Source organism: Arachis ipaensis, chromosome B5 (genome assembly GCF_059453495.1).
Source record: "Arachis ipaensis isolate K30076 ecotype BB chromosome B5, ASM5945349v1, whole genome shotgun sequence".
Lineage (NCBI taxonomy): Eukaryota > Viridiplantae > Streptophyta > Magnoliopsida > Fabales > Fabaceae > Arachis > Arachis ipaensis.
The window spans coordinates 19,246,470-19,269,394 of NC_142440.1; the positions used below are offsets into that span (position 1 = coordinate 19,246,470).

Here is a 22,925-nt window from a genome sequence, read left to right on the forward strand (position 1 = left end):
TGGACAAGTAGAAGATGTATTAGTAAAGGTTGAGGACCTTTACATACCTACTGATTTCATAGTCCTGGATACTGGAAAGGAAGAGGATGAATCCATCATCCTAGGACGACCTTTCCTGGCCACAACAAGAGCTGTGATTGATGTTGACAGAGGTGAAATAGTCCTTCAATGGAATGAGGACTCCCTTGTGTTTAAAACTCAAGGATCTCCTTCTGCAACCATGGAGAGGAAGCAGAAAAAGCTTCTCTCAAAGCAGAGTCAACCAGAGCCCCCACAGTCAAACTCTAAAGTTTGGTGTTGGGAGGCCACAACCAAACTCTAAGTTTGGTGTTGAACTCCCATATCTGAACTCTAAGTTTGGTGTTGGAGAATCTCAACAATGCTCTGAACATCTGTGAGGCTCCATGAGAGCCCACTGTCAAGCTATTGACATTAAAGAAGCGCTTGTTGGGAGGTAACCCAATGTTTATTTATCTAACCCTATCATTCTTGTTTTTCATGTTTTCTTAGGTTCATGATCATGTGGAGTCACAAAATAAATATAAAAATTGAAAACGGAATCAAAAACAGCAGAAGAAAAATCACACCCTGGAGGAGCATCTGTCTGGCGTTCAGCGCCAGAACAGAGCATGGTTCTGGTGCTGAACGCCCAAAATAGGCATCTTATGGGCGCTGAACGCCAGAACAGATATGGTTCTGGCGTTCAACGCCAGAAATGGCAGACAAATGGGCGTTGAACGCCCAAAATGGCCACCAACCTGGCGCTGAACGCCCAGAGTTGTGTGCAAAGGCATTTTACATGCCTAATGGGTGCAGGGATATAAATCCTTGACACCTCAGGATCTGTGGACACCACAGGATCATCTTAGGATCTGTGGACCCCACAGGATCCCCAATTTACCTCCTCATAATCCTAGTTTTTATTTCCACATCTTCTTCTTCATCTATTCCTTCTTCTTTTGCTCGAGGGCAAGCAACATTCTAAGTTTGGTGTGGTAAAACAATTATGTAAAGGATCTATAGCTCAGTGGTAGAACATGTGGCTGCAAATCAAGAGATCCCTGAGATACCTCAGGAGATGCACTTCCCTCCACGTAATTATGGGAAGCAACTGAGGATAGAAATACCAAAAATCACTAGGAATTAAGCCACAAAGGCAAGGAAAAGACATAGAAGAGCTCAAGAACATCATTGAAACGCCATCATCACTAAGGTGGATTCATTCCTTGCTCTTATTTCTTCTGTTTTTCGTTTTTATATGTTATGTGCTTATATATGTTTGTGTCTTCATTACATGATCATTAGTAGTTAGTAACTATGTCTTAAAGATATGAATGTCCTATGAATCCATCACCTCTCTTAAATAAAAACTGTTTTAATTTAAAAGAACAAGAAGTACATGAGTTTCGAATTTATCCTTGAACTTAGTTTAATTATATTGATGTGGTGACAATGCTTCTTGTTTTCTGAATGTATGATTGAACAGTGCATATGTCTTTTGAAGTTGTTGTTTAAGAATGTTAAATATGTTGGCTCTTGAAAGAATGATGACTAGGAGACATGTTATTTGATAATCTAAAAAATCATAAAAATGATTCTTGAAGCAAGAAAAAGCAGCAAAGAACAAAACTTGCAGAAAAAAAAAATAGGCAAAAAAAAATATATCTATAGAAAGAAAAAGAAAAAGCAAGCAGAAAAAGCCAAAAGCTCTTAAAACCAAGAGGCAAGAGCAAAAAGCCAATAACCCTTAAAACCAAAAGGCAAGGGCAAATAAAAAGGATCCAAGGCTTTGAGCATCAATGGATAGGAGGGCCTAAAGGAATAAAATCCTGGTCTAAGCGGCTAAACCAAGCTGTCCCTAACCATGTGCTTGTGGCGTGTAGGTGTCAAGTGAAAACTTGAGACTGAGCGGTTAAAGTCAAGGTCCAAAAGCAAAAAAAAAAAAAGAGTGTGCTTAAGAACCCTGGACACCTCTAATTGGGGACTTTAGCAAAGCTGAGTCACAATCTGAAAAGGTTCACCCAATTATGTGTCTGTGGCATTTATGTATCCGGTGGTAATACTGGAAAACAAAGTGCTTAGGGCCACGGCCAAGACTCATAAAATAGCTGTGTTCAAGAATCATCATACTGAACTAGGAGAATCAATAACACTATCTGAACTCTGAGTTCCTATAGATGCCAATCATTCTGAACCTCAATGGATAAAGTGGGATGCCAAAACTATTCAAGAGGCAAAAAGCTATAAGTCCCGCTCATTTGATTGAAGCTATGTTTCATTGATAGTTTGGAATTTATAGTATATTCTATTCTTTTTATCCTATTTTGATTTTCAGTTGCTTGGGGACAAGCAACAATTTAAGTTTGGTGTTGTGATGAGCGGATAATTTATACGCTTTTTGGCATTATTTTTAGTATGTTTTTAGTAGAATCTAGTTACTTTTAGGGATGTTTTTAATAGATTTTATGTTAAATTCACATTTCTGGACTTTACTATGAGTTTGTGTGTTTTTCTGTGATTTCAGGTATTTTCTGGCTGAAATTGAGGGACTTGAGCAGAAATCAGATTCAGAGGTTGAAGAAGGACTGCTGATGCTGTTGGATTCTGACCTCCCTGCACTCAAAGTGGATTTTCTGGAGCTACAGAACTCGAAATAGCGCGCTTTCAATTGCGTTGGAAAGTAGACATCCAGGGCTTTCCAGCAATGTATAATAGTCCATACTTTGGCCAAGAATAGATGACGTAAACTGGCGTTCAACGCCAGCTTTCTACCCAAATCTGGCGTCCAGCGCCAGAAAAGGAGCCAAAACCAGAGTTGAACGCCCAAACTGGCACTAAAACTGGCGTTCAACTCCAAAGAGGACCTCTACACGTGCCACACTTAAGCTCAGCCCAAACACACACCAAGTGGGCCCCGGAAGTGGATTTATGCATCAATTACTTACTCATGTAAACCCTAGTAACTAGTTTATTATAAATAGGACCCTTTACTATTGTATTAGGCATCTTTGGATTACCTTATGATCCTTTGATCACGTTTTAGGGGGCTGGCCATCTCGGCCATGCCTGGACCTTTCACTTATGTATTTTCAACGGTAGAGTTTCTGCACTCCATAGATTAAGGTGTGGAGCTCTGCTGTTCCTCAAAGATTAATGCAAAGTACTTCTGTTTTCTATTCAATTCATCTTATTTCGCTTCTAAGATATCCATTCGCACCCAAGAACGTGATGAAGGTGATGATTATGTGTGACGCTCATCATCCTTCTCCCTTATGAACGCGTGCCTGACAAACACTTCTGTTCTCCATGAAATAAGCTAGAATGAGTATCTCTTAGATCTCCTAACCAGAATCTTCGTGGCGTAAGCTAGAATGATGGCGGCATTCAAGAGAATCTGGAAAGTCTAAACCTTGTCTGTGGTATTCCGAGTAGGATTCAATGATTGAATGACTGTGACGAGCTCCTAACTCGCGATTGCAGGGCGTTAGTGACAGACGCAAAAGGATAGTAAATCCTATTCCAGCATGATCGAGAACCGACAGATGAATAGCCGTGCCGTGACAGGGTGCGTGAGCATATTATTCACTGAGAGGATAAGATGAAGCCATTGGCAAGGGTGATGCCTCCAGACGATTAGCCGTGCCGTGACAGGGCATTGGATCATTTTCCCGAGAGATGACCGAAAGTAGCCATTGACAGTGGTGATGTATCACATAAAGCCAGCCATGGAAAGGAGTAAGACTGATTGGATGAAGATAGCAGGAAAGCAGAGGTTCAGAGGAACGAAAAGCATCTCCATTCGCTTATCTGAAATTCCTACCTATGATTTACATAAGTACCTTTATCCCTATTCTATTATTTATTATTCGAAAACATCATTATCAATTTATATCTGCCTGACTGAGATTTACAAGGTGACCATAGCTTGCTTCATACCAACAATCTCCGTGGGATTCGACCCTTACTCACGTAAGGTATTACTTGGACGACCCAGTGCACTTGCTGGTTAGTTGTATCGAAGTTGTGACAAATTATGAATGTGACATCACAATTTCGTGCACCACACATACATCACATATATCTAAATAAGAATTATCTAATTTATTGATTAAACTTAATTCTTTTAATTTCAAAATATACGATACATTAACATGTCCAAGTCTAATATACCAAACATCAAGAGAATTAACTAAATAAATATAAGCTAAATTTCCTCTTTTATTATTATCAATAACGTTTAAAATAAACAGACCATCATTTTGATAATCTTTTTTTCACATAGACATCATTCTTAGACAACATGACAATATTATTATCAAAGATTACCTTGACATTGGCATTGTTGAGAAGGTGGACTGACACAAGACAATGATTAATGGCCGGAACATATAGTACATCAGACAACACAAAAATTTTTTTAGATGTCATTTTTATTGACACCTTACCTTTACCTAAAATGGGAACCTTTATAGAATTTTCTAGGTAAACAACTTCATTCCCATTATTTATAGGAGTAAACTTGAAAAATAGTTTCTTTTTAGCACAAATGTGCTTTGTGGCATCAGAGTCCACAACCGAACTCTTGGAGTCCTTCACTAGATAGCATTCGAAAATCATTGCCACTATAACTTCATCATCTTTGTGATTTGCTTTGTTTGTGACTGCCTTTCTTCCTCTGCTTCTACTATTGTTTCTGGCTCCTTAATTGTTATTCTTTTTCATTCTACAAGTTGATACAAAGTGTCAAATTTTGCCACAAATAAAACAAGCACCTTTCTTCTTTTGGAAGTTAAATTCTTGTTTCTTAAAATGAGGCTTAATCACCTTATTATGAAATTTGTTTTCATGATTCAAATAATTTTTGTGTACAATGTTAGCAATATTAGTTTTAGCATACACTTCTTTATTATATTGCTCATTAGCCATAGTTCTATTTTTATCCTCAATTTTAATATGGACTATGGTCTCTTGCAAATTCATGATTTTTCTCTTTTTTGCATAAAACTCAATTTATAATTTTTTTATGAATCCGAATTTATCAACAAGAGTTTGAGATATGAACCTTTCGGATAAAATATCTCCTTTCTTAGCAAGTTCATCTACAAGTTTAGTAAACTCATTAAGTTGAGAAGAAATACTTTTATCTTCTACCATTTGAAATGCATTGAAATTATGAACTAAAAAACTTTTTACTACCTTTTTCTTCGTAAATATATTTTTGTACCAATGCTTTCCAAATAATTTTAGTATAAACATAATGATAATAAATATCATATAAATTATTATTTAATGCTCTTAAAATTGTATGTTTACATAATTTATCTTTCATTTTTCAATCTTTCAAAGCTTGATCATAATTTTCGGTATCTTTCATCCGACTTAGAATCAAATAAGATGGAATTGTTTCCAGAAAAATTTAGTATTTCCATAATCTTATTTTGTCATCGTTTAAAACTATTTCCATCAAAACGATCAATCTTTGAAGCATGGGAATAATTTTTTGTAGCAGCTAAAATATTATAATCCATAATAGAATATTTGTAATAATAAATCCTTAAGTTTGTTGGAAATTAAACTTCCAAAATAATATTTTAGCTACTTTAAATATAAATAAAATTTTGTAGGCAAATAAATTTAAAAAATATTAGAACGAGTTTTCCACGAATCGTGTTAGGCACTATTCTTAAGGATTTATTACCACCATATCCGTAGGTGGAATGACTTCAATAAAAATTCTCTAAGATTAGACGTTAGATCATCAAAAATACAGTCCACACCAATATTCTTGAAACACTTGGAACAGCATAACATCATTCTTCTTCTTGATTGAAAAATATTTTGCAAGTAATTCTTGCTAATATTTGAAAAGACTTAATGTTATTAAGAGAGAGTTGCAGATTAAAAAAAATTAAAAATATTTTGGGGTATATATATATATATATATTATTGTATTTGATACTTCTTTTATTTAATTCGTTTCATGCAACTATTATGAAATAATTCAATGATTTTCTTTTTCATTAGCAATAATTTAATTTAATGCTTTTCTTTTTAATTAGTAAATTAAAGGTCATATTTTTAAGAAGATTAGCAACAGTCATAAATCAATTCAAAACTTTTATTTTTATTAGAATGTCTCATGTGGTACTAAATTTAAAACACAATCTTAAAACCATAACATTGTTAACCAATCCATCAATCTCTCCGCCTCTCCTTTGATTTTTCATCAAAATGGCTTGATAATTTTCTCCTAAACAAATAAACAACAACAAAAAACTCAAAATTTTAAATATATTTATTAAACAAAAAAAGTTTATAACAGGATCATAGACTAAAATTTTTTACATTTTACTCAAAAATTTGTTTGAAAAAACCTTATCAACAAATAAGAATGGAAGGGTCTAACTATTCAGCTGCTACCAATAACATAAAATAAAAAAAAAAACTCAAATATAAAAATGTATAAAAAGAAAAATTCATAAATCTTGTACATAATTGTTTTGAAAAAAAAAAGTTATCAAATAATTTAGTAATACATGCAAATCTTTTGTAACCTTTTAGAAAGAGATGAAGAATTAAGAAGGAGGGTTAAGGACCTCAAAAACCTTTCAAACATTCTAAATCTTTTTCAAAAAATTCAAAAAAATCCAAATCACTTTTCAAATGCTCTAAACCTCTTTCTCATCTCAACTCTTTCTCTTAAATTTTTCTTTTTCTTCTATTTTAGATTTTACTCAACCACTCTATAATAATTAAAGTGATAATATTGGAGTTTTTCATTTATGAGCTATGAAAATAAAAGAGTTAAAAAAAAAAAGAGGAGGATTCAGATTTAGATAAAAAATGAGAAATAAAAACAGCTAATGAATATAATCAAATGAAATGTGAAATTTTTATATTTGGAAATGAAAGAAAGAGATGAGATTAGATAAGAGAATGAGTTCGAACACGTTTGTGTGATAAGGCATGACTGATATAATGCATCTTCTCATACTTTATGAGATATGATGTCGACTTCTCACATTATGCGAGAAACAGATTTTTCATACAATGACAAAACACCTTCTTATTCCATGTATTTGAGATATACCAATATTAATTCCATATCAAAATTAATTGTTGCCAAACTTAGAGCCCATTTGGATAGGTTTATAAGTGACTTTTTTTTACTTTTAATTTATGAAAAAGTATAGTATTAATGTCTGATATAATTTTTAAAATAAAATTATAACTTTTTAAAAAACTATTTTGGTGTTTAAGGAGAAGTTAAAAAAAATGATTTCTCTCATAATAAAAAATTTTTTATCACTTTTTTCTTAAAATAAGTACTTTTAGAACTAAAAAACCAAACACAAAATAACTTATTTATAAACTACTTTTAATATAAGCATTTATTATTTAAGCTATTTTTTCAAAAGTAACTTAATTATGTTGTTTATCCAAACTGGGTCAGTCTTTAACAAATTTTTAGTCAAACAATTTATTCATCAACAAATTTTAATTGTCAATTTAATCCTTAATATTTTTTATTTTTGAAACACAACAATCCTCAAGTTAAATTTTGATTAAAAGTTTAAACAAATCAGTTGATGTCATTATTTAATAAAAAATATAACAGGTTTTGAAATTTTAAAATTTTTTAAATTAGTCTTTTTATAAAGATAAACAATATGATGAAATAATTAATTTGTCTAATAAAATAAAAATTTAAAAATTAATTTAGAAATTAAAATTTATTGAAAATTAAAATGTTTGACCAAAAATTTCTTAAGAATTAATTTGAGGTATCACTGAAAATAAGTTTTTAATGACACTAACAAAGCCTTAAATTTTAATTAACTTAAATTGGTCGAACACTCAACTCACTTATCACTTAAATAAGTGTTAAGAGTTTAAATCATATTCTTTGTATAACAATCGTAAATAGAATTTTGATTCACTATTTTTTTTACCTATTAAGTTGATAGATACCGTAAGAAAAAAATCTTAAATATTTTAAGATTATTTAAACTAAAAAAAACTAAAATAATTTTAAGAGTAAAAATCCTTTCCAATCCATGGCTATTTATTTGATGGACATTGTGTCCCTTAACAATTATAAAAATACAAATCGGTTCTCACCTACAGGTATATATTTAATCCGGTCCTTGCAACTGATTGGCAGCAGATCACACGCTGACGTGTCAGGAATGTCTTTACGTGGCTGTCTCTTTCATAATAAGGACAAATGGCCCCCTGGGCCTCTTAATTTCTCAACCGTCTAACCTGATCCCTCATCCGCTTTTCCCGCTCCTTCTCTGCCGCCACCTCCTCCCTCTCCCTCCTCCTCTCCTCCCTTTTCGCCACCGCCTCCCTCAGTTCCAAAACGCTAAACCCAACTCCCCTATTTTGTTTTACCTCCTCCTTAAAATTATCATCAAAATCATCAACAATGTACTCACACTCCTCCTCATCCTCATCACAATCATCATCGTCATCAATAATATCATTATCAGAATTCGAAAATCTGAGGAACTAGTGGCATATGTTCTGGACCTTGATGGAGACGTCGCGCCATGACCACGTGAAAGGGAAGGCGGAGGGATTACGGTGGTGGTGGAGGGAGTTGGCGTGGTCGGCAACGGATTTGAACTTCTTGCAGATCTTGAGCTTAGCGAGGGATTTAGGTGGAGGGAGAGGGAGGAGGCGGCAACAGAGAGGGAGCGGAAGAAGTGGTGGAGGGATCACGCTGGACGATTGAGAAATTAAGGGGTTCGGAGTGATTTGTCCCTATTACAAAGGAGACAGCCATGTAGACACATTACTGTTAGGAAATTATTTAATTTCCTAACTTATTTGTAGGCAATACATATATTAATTATAATAATAAATTATGCTATTTCAAATTAAATGACTTATATAATGATGATCTCATTTATTGTTATAAATGGTAATTGAATAAGTCATTATTACTTTTGATTTGGAATTAAATGAGAATAAAACCAGATATTATCTTTTGTTCCTTAGATAATTATCTTTTGGATTTTAGATATATTATCTTTTGGACTTTAGATACTATTTTTATTTGGGTTTTAGGGTTTAATGGGTGCCATACTCAAATATAAATAGGCATTCAGGATTTCGATCCCTAATATACCAAAACCACCTTTGTTGCTCTTTCCCAATTAAAAGAGTTACAGTTCAGCCGCCTAGGAATACAGAAGGCTTTGGTTGAGAAAGATCGAAAGAACCACAAGATCTAAATTCTTCCATCAATTTTTGACTCTTATGAGTAAAGGTATGCTTCTACATTATATTATATTTTTGATGATTCAATACGAATGATCTAAAATTTTGAAATTAATTTATTCCAACAAATAGTATCAGAGCCATCCATAATTTAGTCATCGAAAATATTCAGTTTTATTTTTCTTTTGATGGATTAATATCTATATGCACGTTCCTGTTACATTATGATATTGAGTAAAGGAATATACATATATATGTAGAGTAAATAGCCAAATTAGTCCCCGAAAGATAGCCCATTCTTCAAACGAGTCCCCGTAAGAAAAAGATAATAAAATTTGTCCCCGAAAAATTTAAAATTGGTAAAGTTAGTCCTTCCGTCAGTTGGATGATGACGTGTCACGTTAAGTGCCACGTGGCATATGATGACGTGGAGGGCTAATACCACGTGTCACAATATGATTAGTTGACATGTCAGATCAGTGACACGTGGCATGCCACGTGGCACTTGACATGTAAAAAAGTTATTTATAATCAAAATAGTTCTTGAAAGTTCAGACGTAAGTCATTTTCATCCCTAAAATTTTAAAAATTAATCAAATTAGTCCTTATATAAATTTTTTTATTTTTTCTTGATAATATTAAATTTAAAATATTTTTTGATACTACTAATTTTAATAGAAATGTAATTGACAATAAAAAAATTAGTAATTGTATCTTTTCTTCTTAAAAATTTGTTCAATAAAATTATATCTCTCATTTAATTATTGTCAAAATCTCTCAATTCTTTTCTATTATAAAACTTTTTTCTTACATTATTACATTTTGTTGGAATATATATAACCTAAACAAAGTTATATGCTCAAAATCAAAATTTATGTATGTTAATCTAAATGAAAGTAATAACGTAATGCAAAAAAGATGTATAAATTTTTATTAAATTTGTTTAGGTTAACATACATAAATTTTTATTTTGAGCATATAACTTTATTTAGGGTAACAAATACATACATTTTAATTTTGAGTATATATATATATATATATTCCAGCAAAATGTAATAATGTAAGAAAAAGGTTTTAGAATAGAAAAGAATAAGAGAGATTTTGACAAGAATTAGAGGAGAGAGATAATTTTATTGAACAAATTTTTAAGAAGAAAAGATACAATTACTAATTTTTTTATTGTCAATTACATTTCTATTAAAATTAGTAATATCAAAAAATATTTTAAATTTAATATTATCAAGAAAAAATAAAAAAAAATTATATAAGGACTAATTTGATTAATTTTTAAAATTTTAGGGATGAAAATGACTTACGTCTGAACTTTCAAGGACTATTTTGATTATAAATAACTTTTTTACATGTCAAGTGCCACGTGGCATGCCACGTGTCACTGACCTGACACGTGGCATTAGCCCTCCACGTCATCATATGCCACGTGGCACTTAACGTGACACGTCATCATCCAACTAACGGAAGGACTAACGTTACCAATTTTAAATTTTTCGGGGACAAATTTTATTATCTTTTTCTTACGGGGACTCGTTTGAAGAATAGGCTATCTTTCGGGGACCAATTTGGCTATTTACTCTATATATAATATATCATATACGTGTCCGTTTGTATATATGCCTTTAAGCATTGTTCCATATATATATAATGTGTCGTTGTTTCAGCTGCCTTTTGGTATACATATACTATTTCGTCATAGACACATATATATATTTTATATGAGACGGTCTTTTTTTTTTATTTAGTTTGGCAGAATTTTTTTTTTATATAATAAGCAGTAACTTGATTTATTTTAAAATATTGATAAAGTATTGTTACACTTTAATCTTTTCGGATCTAATTCTATATGTGCTATTAATTTAATACAAATTAATAGATTATCTTTTTGGAATATAAGGATTATTATACCCATCTATTTTATAAAAATTTGGTTTTGAAATAAATTAATCGAATATTATGCTGCCAAAGTAGCCTCTTTTGTGAAAATTGATTTATTCAAAACATTAGGAATATGGTGATATGTAATTCATGCGAATATTGGTCAGCCCAAAAGAATGTCTGTATTTGGCCGAATTACATACACATATTGATGGTAAATAAATATTTGGGTAACTGATTAAGAATAAAGTAATACTTATTATTTATGCGAACAATAATCGGCCCAAAGGAAGTTTATTGTTTGGCCAAATAATAAGCATTGCACACTTTTGTTTATTTTCTATTAATTATGCGGTCAATAATCGGCCCAAAGGAAGGTTATTGCATTGTTTGGCCAATTAATAGAAAATATATGCGGTAATAAATAGGTTGCGAAGTTTAAGTTTCCATGTGCGCATTGAGTCGGTCCAAAGAAAGGCTTAATGTGTGACAGAAATTTTGACAATATTTGATTACTGCAATGAGAGTATCACTTACAGTTAATTTTTCTATCCAAAGATTGAAAATTAATGTTGTTCTAGATATCTCAATATGGATTTTTTCCCATTATTTGACTAATGTTTACTGCATGTTTATTTATTCTAAACCAGAAACTCTGGCTTTAACTACCAATATTTCTGCACAAATTAGCAGTATTCCTATGTTGAATGGTTCAAACTTTAAAGTTTGGAAGGATACCGTGGAGATTCTTCTCGGTTGTATGAATCTAGATATAGCTCTTCGAGAGGAGAAACCCACTTCCACTTCAGAAAACTTCAATGAGGTTAAAATAGAGAAGTGAGAGAGATCCAATCGAATGAGCATTATGATCATGAAACGCTCAATTCCTGAGGCGTTTCAGGGCTCAATTACTGAGGATAAAGAGGTCAAACAGTTCCTAAAGGATGTTGAAAAATTCTTTACTAAGAATGAAAAGGCGAAGACAAGTAGCCTTTTGAGCAAACTTGTCTCCATGAGGTATAAAGGTAAAGGGAACATAAGGGAGTACATTATGGAAATATCTCATCTTGCTTCAAAATTGAAAGCACTAAAGTTAGAGTTGTCTCAAGATTTACTCGTGCATTTCATTTTGATTTCCCTTCCTGCACACTTTGGGCAATTCAAAATGAGTTATAACACTCTGAAGGACACTTGGTCCTTAAATGAGCTTATATCTCACTGTGTGCAGGAAGAAGAGAGGCTACAGCAAGATAAAACTGAAAGTACTCACATGGCTTCATCTTCTCAGTATAAAAGAAAGCGTAATACCACTGCGGATGTGCCTTCTCAGCAGAAAAAGGCTAAGAAACAGGATCAAGTTTCAACCTGTTTTTTCTGTAAGAAGGTGGGACACATGAAGAAGGATTGTACCAAATATCCCACCTGGCATGTAAAGAAGGGTATAATTCTTACTTTTGTTTGTTCTGAGGCTAGTTTAAGTTATGCACCTGTTGATACTTGGTGGGTAGATTCTGCTGCTACTACTCATGTAAGTGTTACTATGCAGGGTTGCCTGTGGAGCCGATCGCCAAGTGATGCTGAAAGATACATCTATGTGGCAGATGGCAATATAGTTGCAGTCGAAGCTATAGGAACCTTTAGATTATGTTCCACGAGTAGATTTTACTTGGATTTATTAGAGACATTTTATGTACCATCATTTAGACGGAATTTGGTTTCTGTTTCTCGTTTGGACAAATCAGGTTATTTTTGTTCGTTCGGAGACAATAAAGTCAGTCTCTTCTATAATTCGAATAATATTTGCTCTGGTCATTTGGTGGATAATCTATATAGGCTAGACTTAAATTCCTATAATAATGAAATACTGCAAACGGGTACAAAACAAAAACTAAATGAGAATTCGGCATCATTATGGCACAAACGCCTAGGTCATATCTCTAAATAGAGAATTCAGAGGCTCGTGTCGGATGGAATTCTTGGACCCCTAAATTTGGCGGACTTTGAAGTTTGCATTGAGTGCATAAAGGGAAAAAAGACAAACGAAAGAAAATTAGGTGCCGATAGAGCTAAAGATGTTTTAGAACTGATACATACCGATATATGTGGCCCATTCCCTACTGTCTCTTAGAATGGACAACGGTACTTTATTACGTTCATAGATGATTACTCTCGTTACGGGTATCTATATTTAATTCATGAAAAGTCCCAAGCCTTGGATGTTTTCAAGTCTTTCAAAGCTGAAGTTGAACTTCAACTTGGAAAGAAAATTAAAGCTGTCAAATCTGATCGTGGTGGTAAATACTACGGAAGATATGACGGTTCAGGTGAGCAACGTCCCGGGCCTTTTACTCTTTTCCTAGAGGAGTGTGGTATTGTTCCGCAATACACCATGCCAGGCAAACCTAGCATGAATGGTGTTGCAGAGCGAAGGAACCGAACTCTTAAAGACATGGTGAGAAGTATGATTAGTCATTCTTCCTTGCCTGAATCACTCTGGGGAGAAGCCTTAAAGACCGCAGTGTACATCCTTAATAGGGTGCCAAGCAAAGCAGTTAACAAAACCCCATATGAAATTTGGACTGGGAAAAGGCCCAGTATAAAGTATTTACATATTTGGGGATGTCCAGCTGAGGCGCGATCTTATAGGCCGCATGAAAGAAAATTGGACTCAAGGACAATTAGTTGCTACTTTGTTGGTTACGCTGAGCGTTCACGGGGGTACAAGTTTTACAATCCTGCATCAAGGTCTATTTTTGAGACGGAAAATGCGAGATTTCTTGAGGATGTTGAGTTTGGGGGGAAGAAAATATTAGAAATGTTGCTTTTGATGAAGATTCTGTAACTGACAATGATCAGGTCCTTGTGCCTATTACTGTTCAAGATACAGTTACAGTACAAGAGCACAATGAGAATCCTACTGTAGATCCAGTTACAGTACAAGAGAACAATGAGAATATTGTTGTTGCTCAAGATACTGCTACAGTACAGGAAAATAATGAGAATCCTCCTCAACTCCAACCCATACCGCAAGCTCAACAATCTCAAGAAGTGCCATTAAGGAGATCCATAAAGAGAAAGGAGAAGTGCAATTTCGGATGAATATGTAGTCTATCTCCAAGAACATGAGGATGGCATTGGTTTGACAGAAAATGACCCAATCAATTTTCTTCAAGTCATGCAAAGTTCTAACTCTGAAAAGTGGATCGATGCCACGAAAGAAGAGATGAAGTCTATGAAAGATAATGACGTTTGGGATCTCGTAGAATTACCTGAAGGTGTGAAACCAATTGGTTGTAAATGGATATTTAAAACCAAAAGAGATTCTAAGGGTAATGTCGAGAGATATAAAGCTCGTCTAGTCGCTAAAGGCTTCACTCAAAAGGAAGGCATAGACTACAAAGAGACTTTCTCTCCAGTATCATCGAAAGACTCTTTTAGAACCATAATGGAACTAGTAGCTCATTTTGACTTGGAGCTATATCAGATGGATGTAAAGACAGCGTTTCTCAATGGTGACATTGATAAAACGATGTATATGGTACAACCAGAAAATTTTGCATCAGGTGATTCAAAATCTATGGTTTGTAAGTTAAAAAAATCCATCTATGGTCTCAAACAAGCTTCCCGTCAATGGTATCACAAGTTCATCAAGTCATTACCTCATGATTTTGAGGTAAATATTATAGATGAGTGTGTATACCGCAAGTTCAGTGGGAGTAAATACATCCTTTTTGGTCTTATATGTTGATGACATTCTACTTGCCAGTAATGATATAGGCTTGTTGCATGAAACTAAGAAATTTCTATCGAATAAATTCGAAATGAAAGATCTTGGTGATGCCTCTTTTGTATTAGGAATCGAGATACTAAGAGATCATTCTCAAGATATTCTTAGATTATCACAAAAGAACTATATCGAAAAGATTTAAGTAGATATGGCATGGAATGTTGTAGACCGATGGACACACCCGTAGCTAAAGGAGACAAGTTCAGTCTCAAGCAATGCCCTAAAAATGATCTTGAGAGGACAGCAATGCATGATAAACCTTATGCATCAGCACTAGGGAGCTTAATGTATACTCAAGTCTGCACACGTCCCGATATATCGTTTATAGTGAAAGTATTGGGTAGATACTTGAGCAATCCGGGCATGGATCATTGGATAGCTGTTAAACGCGTAATGCGTTATCTGAAGAGAACAAAGGATTACATGCTTACTTATCGGAGATCAGAAAATTTGGAGATCATTGGGTATTCTAATTCCGATTTTGCGGGATGCCAAGACAGTAGACGCTCTACTTCAGGCTGTATCTTCATTTTGGCTGGAGGAGCTATTGCATGGAAGTCTAACAAACAGACTCTTGTATCTTCCTCAATAATAGAGGGAGAATATGTTGCTTGCTTTGAGGCATCCAAACATGGCATATGGTTGCGAAATTTTGTCACTGAGCTTCATATAGTAGATGACATTGAAAAGCCATTAAAGATATTCTGTGATAACAAGTCAGTAGTTTTATACTCCAACAACAATAAGAGCTTGACAAAATTGAAGCATATAGACATCAAGTTCTTAGTTGTCAAGGAGAAAATTAAAGAAAAACAAATTTCCATAGAACATATAAGAATAGAATATATACTAGTAGACCCATTAACCAAGGGATTGATCCCTAAAGTCTTTCATGAGCACACTGCTCGAATGGGTGTCAATGTTTGTGATGCCTTGGTTTAGTGGGAGTTTATTTTATACTATATGTCCTATGACAGATAATTGAATTATTTTTCTACAGAATTAAGTTGATGGTTTATTTCGTATTATGTGAAATGTTCATTTTGTAATATTTATTGTGTTTGATCTCAATAAAGTTGGACCAGCTGGAAATAGACATGCATGAGATCACTTGGCATGTAATTTCCATATTACTCATCCAAATTTGATCTATGTCATTAAGTATATTAGGATGGTGATTGGCGTGGTTTAGTCACGGCATTTAATGTGATAAAAGTTGCGGTAGTTCCATATCTAATGTATGAGACGGACCAGATTGTTAAAGTAATGAGAGAAATAGCATTCAGATGTGTGCATAAAGTTTATAAGATGTGATTATGTCAAGAAAGAATATATGTATAGCCCAAGTGGGAGATTGTTAGGAAATTATTTAATTTCCTAACTTATTTGTGGGCAATACATATATTAATTATAATAATAAATTATACTATTTCAAATTAAATGACTTATATAATGATGATCTCATTTATTGTTATAAATGGTAATTGAATAAGTCATTATTACTTTTGATTTGGAATTAAATGAGAATAAAACCATATATTATATTTTGTTCCTTAGATAATTATCTTTTGGATTTTAGATATATTATCTTTTGGACTTTAGATACTATTTTTATTTGGGGTTTAGGGTTTAATGGGTGCCATGCTCAAATATAAATAGGCCTTCAGGGTTTCGGTCCCCAATATACCAAAGCTGCCTTTGTTGCTCTTTCCCAATCAAAAGAGTTACAGTTCAGCCGCCTAGGAATACAGAAGGCTTTGATTGAGGAAGATCGAAAGAACTACAAGATCCAAATTCTTCCATCAATTTCTAATTCTTATGAGTAAAGGTACGTTTTCGCATTATATTATATTTTTTATGATTAAATATGGATGATCTGAAATTTTAAAATTAATTTATTTCAACAATTACCTGATATGTCAGCGTGTGACCTGCTACCAACCAGTTATAGGAACTGGACAGAACAAATATAAAGGTGAATGAGGGCCAATTTGTATTTTTATAATTGTTAGGGACACAATGTCTATCGAGTAATTGGTTAAGTAAATACATCATATCTTATATTCATCTAAATCACGAGATTCATGGTTGCTTTTTAATTACTAATAGAAAATGAGTTATGTTACAAGATTTATAATTTCTTCCTGATAATCCAAAACAAATCAAAACAAATCACCCAAGGATTCTGGACAAACAAACCACTTGCTCCGGCTAGAGTTGATTCCAAAATATAGATGATTACTATCTCTTAACCTCACGAAAACAGAAGAAATTTAGTAGATAAAGGTGACTTTCCCTTCATATAAATTTTAATTTATTTAATAAGATCAGTACCTTCATCATGATTGGTGGATAAGACAAGATTTTGAACCTCGCAGTTTACTTGGTACTGAATAATTACCGTTCTGTTTGATAAGCTGAATATAATCATTGATTGAATTGTATGTTGTTACATAGCTCCTGTTCATCCTTCCATCATTAGTGTTTAGGTAGGCTTGTAGGTGTTAGATAGCATAGTTTACACACATCATTTAGCACGTTTAAGTTGTGTATGTTGCTAATTTTCTTGTAGTAATTGAGTAATTTAATAAAATTAAATCAATGTCAAGACTCGTGTGCAAATGTATCCACCCAAAATATTAAAATAAAAAATAATTAAACTTGACTCTAATAAGTTATTTATAAGAAATTAAGCAGGCCTAATTTATCTCTGAAACTAGCTCAAGAAATAAAAATTATCTTACGCTTATAAAAATTATAGACTTTTAATTTTAGACAAGACTTAATACCATTTGAATATTTGATTGTTCTCACATAAAGTGCATGCATAATTACAAGTTACAATACTGTAGGACACCAAATTAAAGAAGCAATAACCACAACAATGTATTTGAATATTTTAAATTTTTTATTCGTCGAATGTTAACTCTTTTCTTTCATTTCATGAGCATAATTGCAAATTTGCAAAACTCCAAAGGTTTTGGTTTTGTCTTCGCAATTTTTTCTTTTTCTTCTTCCTTTATAAAGTTTTTAATCTATCCTCCTACAAATAAAATTAAAAAATATTATTTCTTCAGCGTCTCCCTCACCCCACCACCATGACTAATTTATTATTATGTCCTTTTAGATAACGACAGCAAAATGTATACAATATTATTATTATATTATATATTATACATCATATTATATATTATTATATTATCTGCATATATAAATTTTATTTCCAAATTCTAGAAAATTTAAGGTTTCTTGTACGGATGTGGAAGATTTAAACCAAATTTATATTAAAATATGATACAATTTTAAAATGCCAATAATAGTAGTAAGTGATAAGATCATGGTGGTAGTTTGGGTTTTTTTAGTAAAGTAGGCACGAGGAGTGTTTTTGGTTCATTGAAAAATGTTGACGAAAACGCAGATAAGTGGGAAATAATTGGGGTAGTATGGAACACGTGTTGAAAGGTGATTGGGTGGCGACAGCATTAGAAACTCACAAGGAAAGTTACCGGTATTACCGGCAAAGGGGTTTCCACAACTAACAAAAAATCACATTACATATTCATTAAAAATTAATTATCATATTGATTATTTATATAAAATACCGATACAATTAATAAGTAAATTATTTATTGACCTTACCAATTACCATAGGTGATTCAAAGTTGATTTTTTAAAAAAGAAATTGACTACTGAAGCCAATGAGTAGACCTTTATATATATATATCCACAAAATTAACTCAAATAAACCAAGTCTAATAATTAACTTACTAATCCACTTAAATAAGTATCGAGAATTCGGATTTTGCCTTGTATGTCCAACAACTTGTTTAACTGCAGCGAATTAACTCTTGGTCTGTCGGACTAATAATACCATAAAAAAATCAAAAAATAAAAAAATCAAAACAAAAAAGATGGTAGTTAAAAAATTAAGCACATTAATTGTGCGAACATCATATGTCTTGGGCCTTCGTACATTGCATATTTACACAATTACACCAAGTAGCCATTAATTTATTAGTAGCAATTAATAAACCACAAGAAGTCAAACGCTAAAAAGCTAAAAAGAAGAGTTAAGATAAGCATTTGATTATAATTACATTGTGCCATTGAAATAAACCACTCATCATGGTGAAGCCAAGCCAACATCGCACTTTCATGTTTTTCAAAGGAGATACACAATAGGACATTGCATATATACCAAACCATATGGAATATATATTTTTATTTATGTTGATCAACACTTCTATTGTCTAAAAATTACAACTTTTTCTTTAAATACATTTTAGCATCTGATACCATACCACTCTTAATTAATTTCTTCTTATACTAACACCACCAAGGATATTCTATAACTATTATTTGATTTTTCATCATACATTTTTACTTTATTCTCTCTTTCTCTATGGATTTTCCACCTATACAACCAATACCGGCCTCCATGGACAGGGCTCAGGTATGGTAACTTAGTAAAGAATATATATCAAGCATATGCCTCATTCGCCATTGCCACTTTAACTTTAGGAAGTGGCAATATATTGTCACTTCTATTTTGATAATGTCACTCTCTTCTTAAAGTTCATGCAAAAAATAAAAGTGACAATATCATTACCTGCTGTATCATTAACATTAGTATTCTATTATTAGTCCTCCCCCCATTGGAGCTCTATGGGGGATACCCTTTCTCCTCTTAGCAGTCCTGTAAGTAACCGCCGTTGGTGGTGGTGTTGACGGTGTGAAGCTCTGGATTCTGTTTCTGCCACTGCCATTCATTGACTCTTCACCATCAGAATCATCATCATCATCTAACTTTTTCTTCTTCTGGTACTTCTTGGAGGTTCCAGCTATCTGCGAAGATGGATTCAAATTAGGAACAAGTTCTAAGTTCATATCAATCATGTCATGCTCCCTACTTTCTCTAAGGGAAACAAAACAACGTGTAACTTTTTTTGTTTTCTGATAGTATCCTTCAATCTAACAGAGTAAAAGACTAATTCGTCGTGAATTGAAACTCTATTTAAGACTTTGCCACTAGTCAATGAGATGTTAAATGCACAAGATGAAATTCAAATTCCCAAACTGATAGATTAACCCAAGTAGTATCACGAATCAGAATCTCATTTAAATTCGAATTCCCAACCCTTAGTCTAACCTAAGTAATACAAATACAATTATAATGTTGTACATAGTTTAAGAAAATTTTCAAGTATTTGAAAAATATCTGTGTTTAAGTGATTATAGTGATTAGTCTCAATATTTAGCAGTACTGAAATTCCTGTATTTCTGGAATACTTGAAATGTTTTATCCTAGTTTATAGAGGAACATAAAAGTGAATAATGTAGGAGCTAGTAAGCAACTTTTGACATGTGTGAAAGATAGATAGATAGATAGATATACCTTACAACCAAGAGAGCAGAAGGTGAAGGAATCAAGGAGGCTGCGATCACAGACCTGGCAAGTGTTGGTGACACCTTTGCCGGGCCTTGGTTGAGGCCTCTCATTCAGGAACACAATCTTTGCACTGTTTATTATGTATGTCTGAACTCCTGTTATCTCCATGAATTTCTGAATCTCAGACACCCTTATCACATCATGGTATGAAGACCTCCTTATCTTTCAAACATTGAAATTTCAAACATCAGAATTATTTTTAATTTGCCATCCAAAGTTGACTTCTTGGGCATTCAGTGACGCGTGTGACACGATGAAAACAATGCAAGAGAATCTATGCAATCAACAATTACAAGCATCCCCCCCACAGAATTGGATCATACCCAACATCAATTGTTGTAATTAAATTCAAAATTGTGTTACCTGAATGGCTCTGTGGTCTTTGTGAGAAGCCAAACAAGCAGAACAAAGTGCTCCATTCATACAATCCAAGCAATACATGTTGCATTCACTTTTGTGGGAATCACCATGGACTTTGCATTGAACAAAGAAGCTTGTTTTCAGAAGCGGTTTCAGCCATGGTGGCCACTTGTTATTCTCTTCATTACTCTTATTATTATTATTCTCTCCAAAACAATCACCACCTTCTTCATCCCCCTGCAAAAAAGAAAAAAAAAAACTTAGCAAAACAACAGAGAAAGAAAAATAGAAAAGGGGATTTTTTTTTTCCTTCTTCTTGTGAGAAAGGTTGCATTGGTTGTTAGTACAAACCATGATTTTTGTTGGCATGGTTACTGAAATATTGATCCTTTTGGTTTTGGGGTATGATATGAATGACGAGTGATGAAAAGGAAGGAAGGAAGAAGTAGTGGTTTGGAAGGAGAAGAGAAAGAACAACTTTATGTGAATATGATGCTATGTTTTGGAGAGAAACAAAGAGAGAAAGAAAAGAAAAGAAGAAAAGGTAGGAATTTTAGTAGTAGCAACTAGCAAGTGGGGCAATTCAGTTTTGTAGTGGTGGGTGGCTGATGGATCATTAAGCAAGAAAAGGAAGATATAATAAAATAACAAAACAAAATAAAAGATTACAAGTGTAATAAAATCATATATGTGACTAATCCATTATTGTGTATAACAATATATATTTTGTATCTTGTTATTTTCTTAATATATTATGATACACAAGTTTAATTATCTATTTATCTTATATATTATAAATTTAATGATTTAATTAAGAAATATAGAAATTAATATATATATATATATATATATATATATATATATATATATATATATATATACATATGAATTCATTTTTTGTGTTCATTTAAAACTCTTTTTAATTATTATGAAATACAGTATAAATTTTATTTAAAATATATTTATTTATTTTATAATAATAGAATAATGAATTTTAAAAGTATATAATAAAATTGAATTACACAAATATTTTTTATTATCTTTTCTTTCTTCAAAGTCCACAACCAAACCTTACTCCGAACCCAAACCAAAAGGGAAAGAGAGACGTTTTTCACAAGGAACAAAGAATTGACCTGGTGTATGGCCACATTATTATTATTATTATTATTATTATTATTATTATTATTATTATAAAGTTTTTGCAGTTTTTAAGTGAATTTTTAGTGTTTTGGTAATCTCATTATGAAATTCGGATATAATTATGCTTTTTAATTATGGATAATTATGTTCTTATGGCAGAGAGGAGAAAAAAAGAAAAAGAAAAAAAGAAACGAGTTAGGACATGGCAGGTTAAGATTGGGTACAGTGTCTGTTGTTCATATTGACACTTGGAAGGTTGAGATGTAGACATGTGGAGGAATCAAAACATTAGTCAGCATTTAGTTATAAATAATTAAATAAATAAATAGAAAAATAGATGGCCATGTGTTGGATTGATGGTAGGGCAAGTGGAGCTTCTGATTTCCATTGCAAATATAAATATAAATATAAATATATAAATATCAGATAACTAGTAGAAGCCTCTGTCTGCTACAATAATTTCTAGGAATATTTTCTTTCGGAATTTACAAAAATGTCTGCTTCTACCATGATATCTTTTTCATTTGTTTTAAAATTCCAATAATGTATGAGCTGAATCTAGGTTAATTAGCTGCATTTAGTAATGGTATATTTTTATCTTCCAACAACCATTGCATCGTTATGTGCTGGAAAGGTTAATTAGCCCAAATGCAGTAATTAATTAGTTTAACTCAAGCTTGATCCATTATGAAATAAAAGTTATTTTATTCTTATTTTTAATTAATATACTTAACAAATCATTCAGTGATTACTTACATTTATACAATTTTGAGGAGACTATTAAATATATAATTCTCGTAATATTAAATAAAATAAATTTTAATTATTTTTTTATTTTTTGTTTACTAAATATTTCGAATATAATCCTTTGTAAAATTAATAGAAGAGAATGTTCTTGTGTGAACTATTCAAATTTCAAAGCAAAGAGTTGATTGTATGAGTTGGTCAAATGTGGGTGATGGAATTGATGATTCATATTACAATGTAAATGTCTAAAAGAGTTGCTATCCCCTGTTGGGGGGTTGAAGTCCTATTATTAATGGTGGGTGTGGATTCTTCCAAAGAGTATTC

At 32.5% G+C, this 22,925-nt stretch overlaps 1 protein-coding gene and 1 pseudogene across 1 annotated transcript; one reads left to right on the forward strand and one right to left on the reverse strand.

Annotated features, from left to right (window-relative positions):
• The first annotated feature begins 11,746 nt into the window (after positions 1-11,746).
• Positions 11,747-12,956, forward strand: LOC148563517 (uncharacterized; annotated as a pseudogene).
• A 6,142-nt stretch (positions 12,957-19,098) lies between these two features.
• Positions 19,099-21,321, reverse strand: LOC107643202 (protein RGF1 INDUCIBLE TRANSCRIPTION FACTOR 1). Its single transcript, XM_016346786.3, has 4 exons — positions 21,066-21,321; positions 20,718-20,951; positions 20,301-20,516; positions 19,099-19,750 (listed from the first exon to the last, which is right to left on the reverse strand). Exons 1-4 carry the CDS (start codon positions 21,081-21,083, stop codon positions 19,532-19,534), a joined length of 687 nt encoding a protein of 228 aa, XP_016202272.1. The 5' UTR covers positions 21,084-21,321; the 3' UTR covers positions 19,099-19,531.
• Positions 21,322-22,925: the final 1,604 nt, after the last annotated feature.

Coding starts and splice junctions, on each gene's coding strand:
- LOC107643202 (XM_016346786.3), bottom strand. Junction 20,517..20,717: donor AAGACCACAGAGCCATTCAG/GTAACACAATTT, acceptor AATGTTTGAAAG/ATAAGGAGGTCTTCATACCA. Junction 19,751..20,300: donor TCTGCTCTCTTGGTTGTAAG/GTATATCTATCT, acceptor CCATCTTCGCAG/ATAGCTGGAACCTCCAAGAA.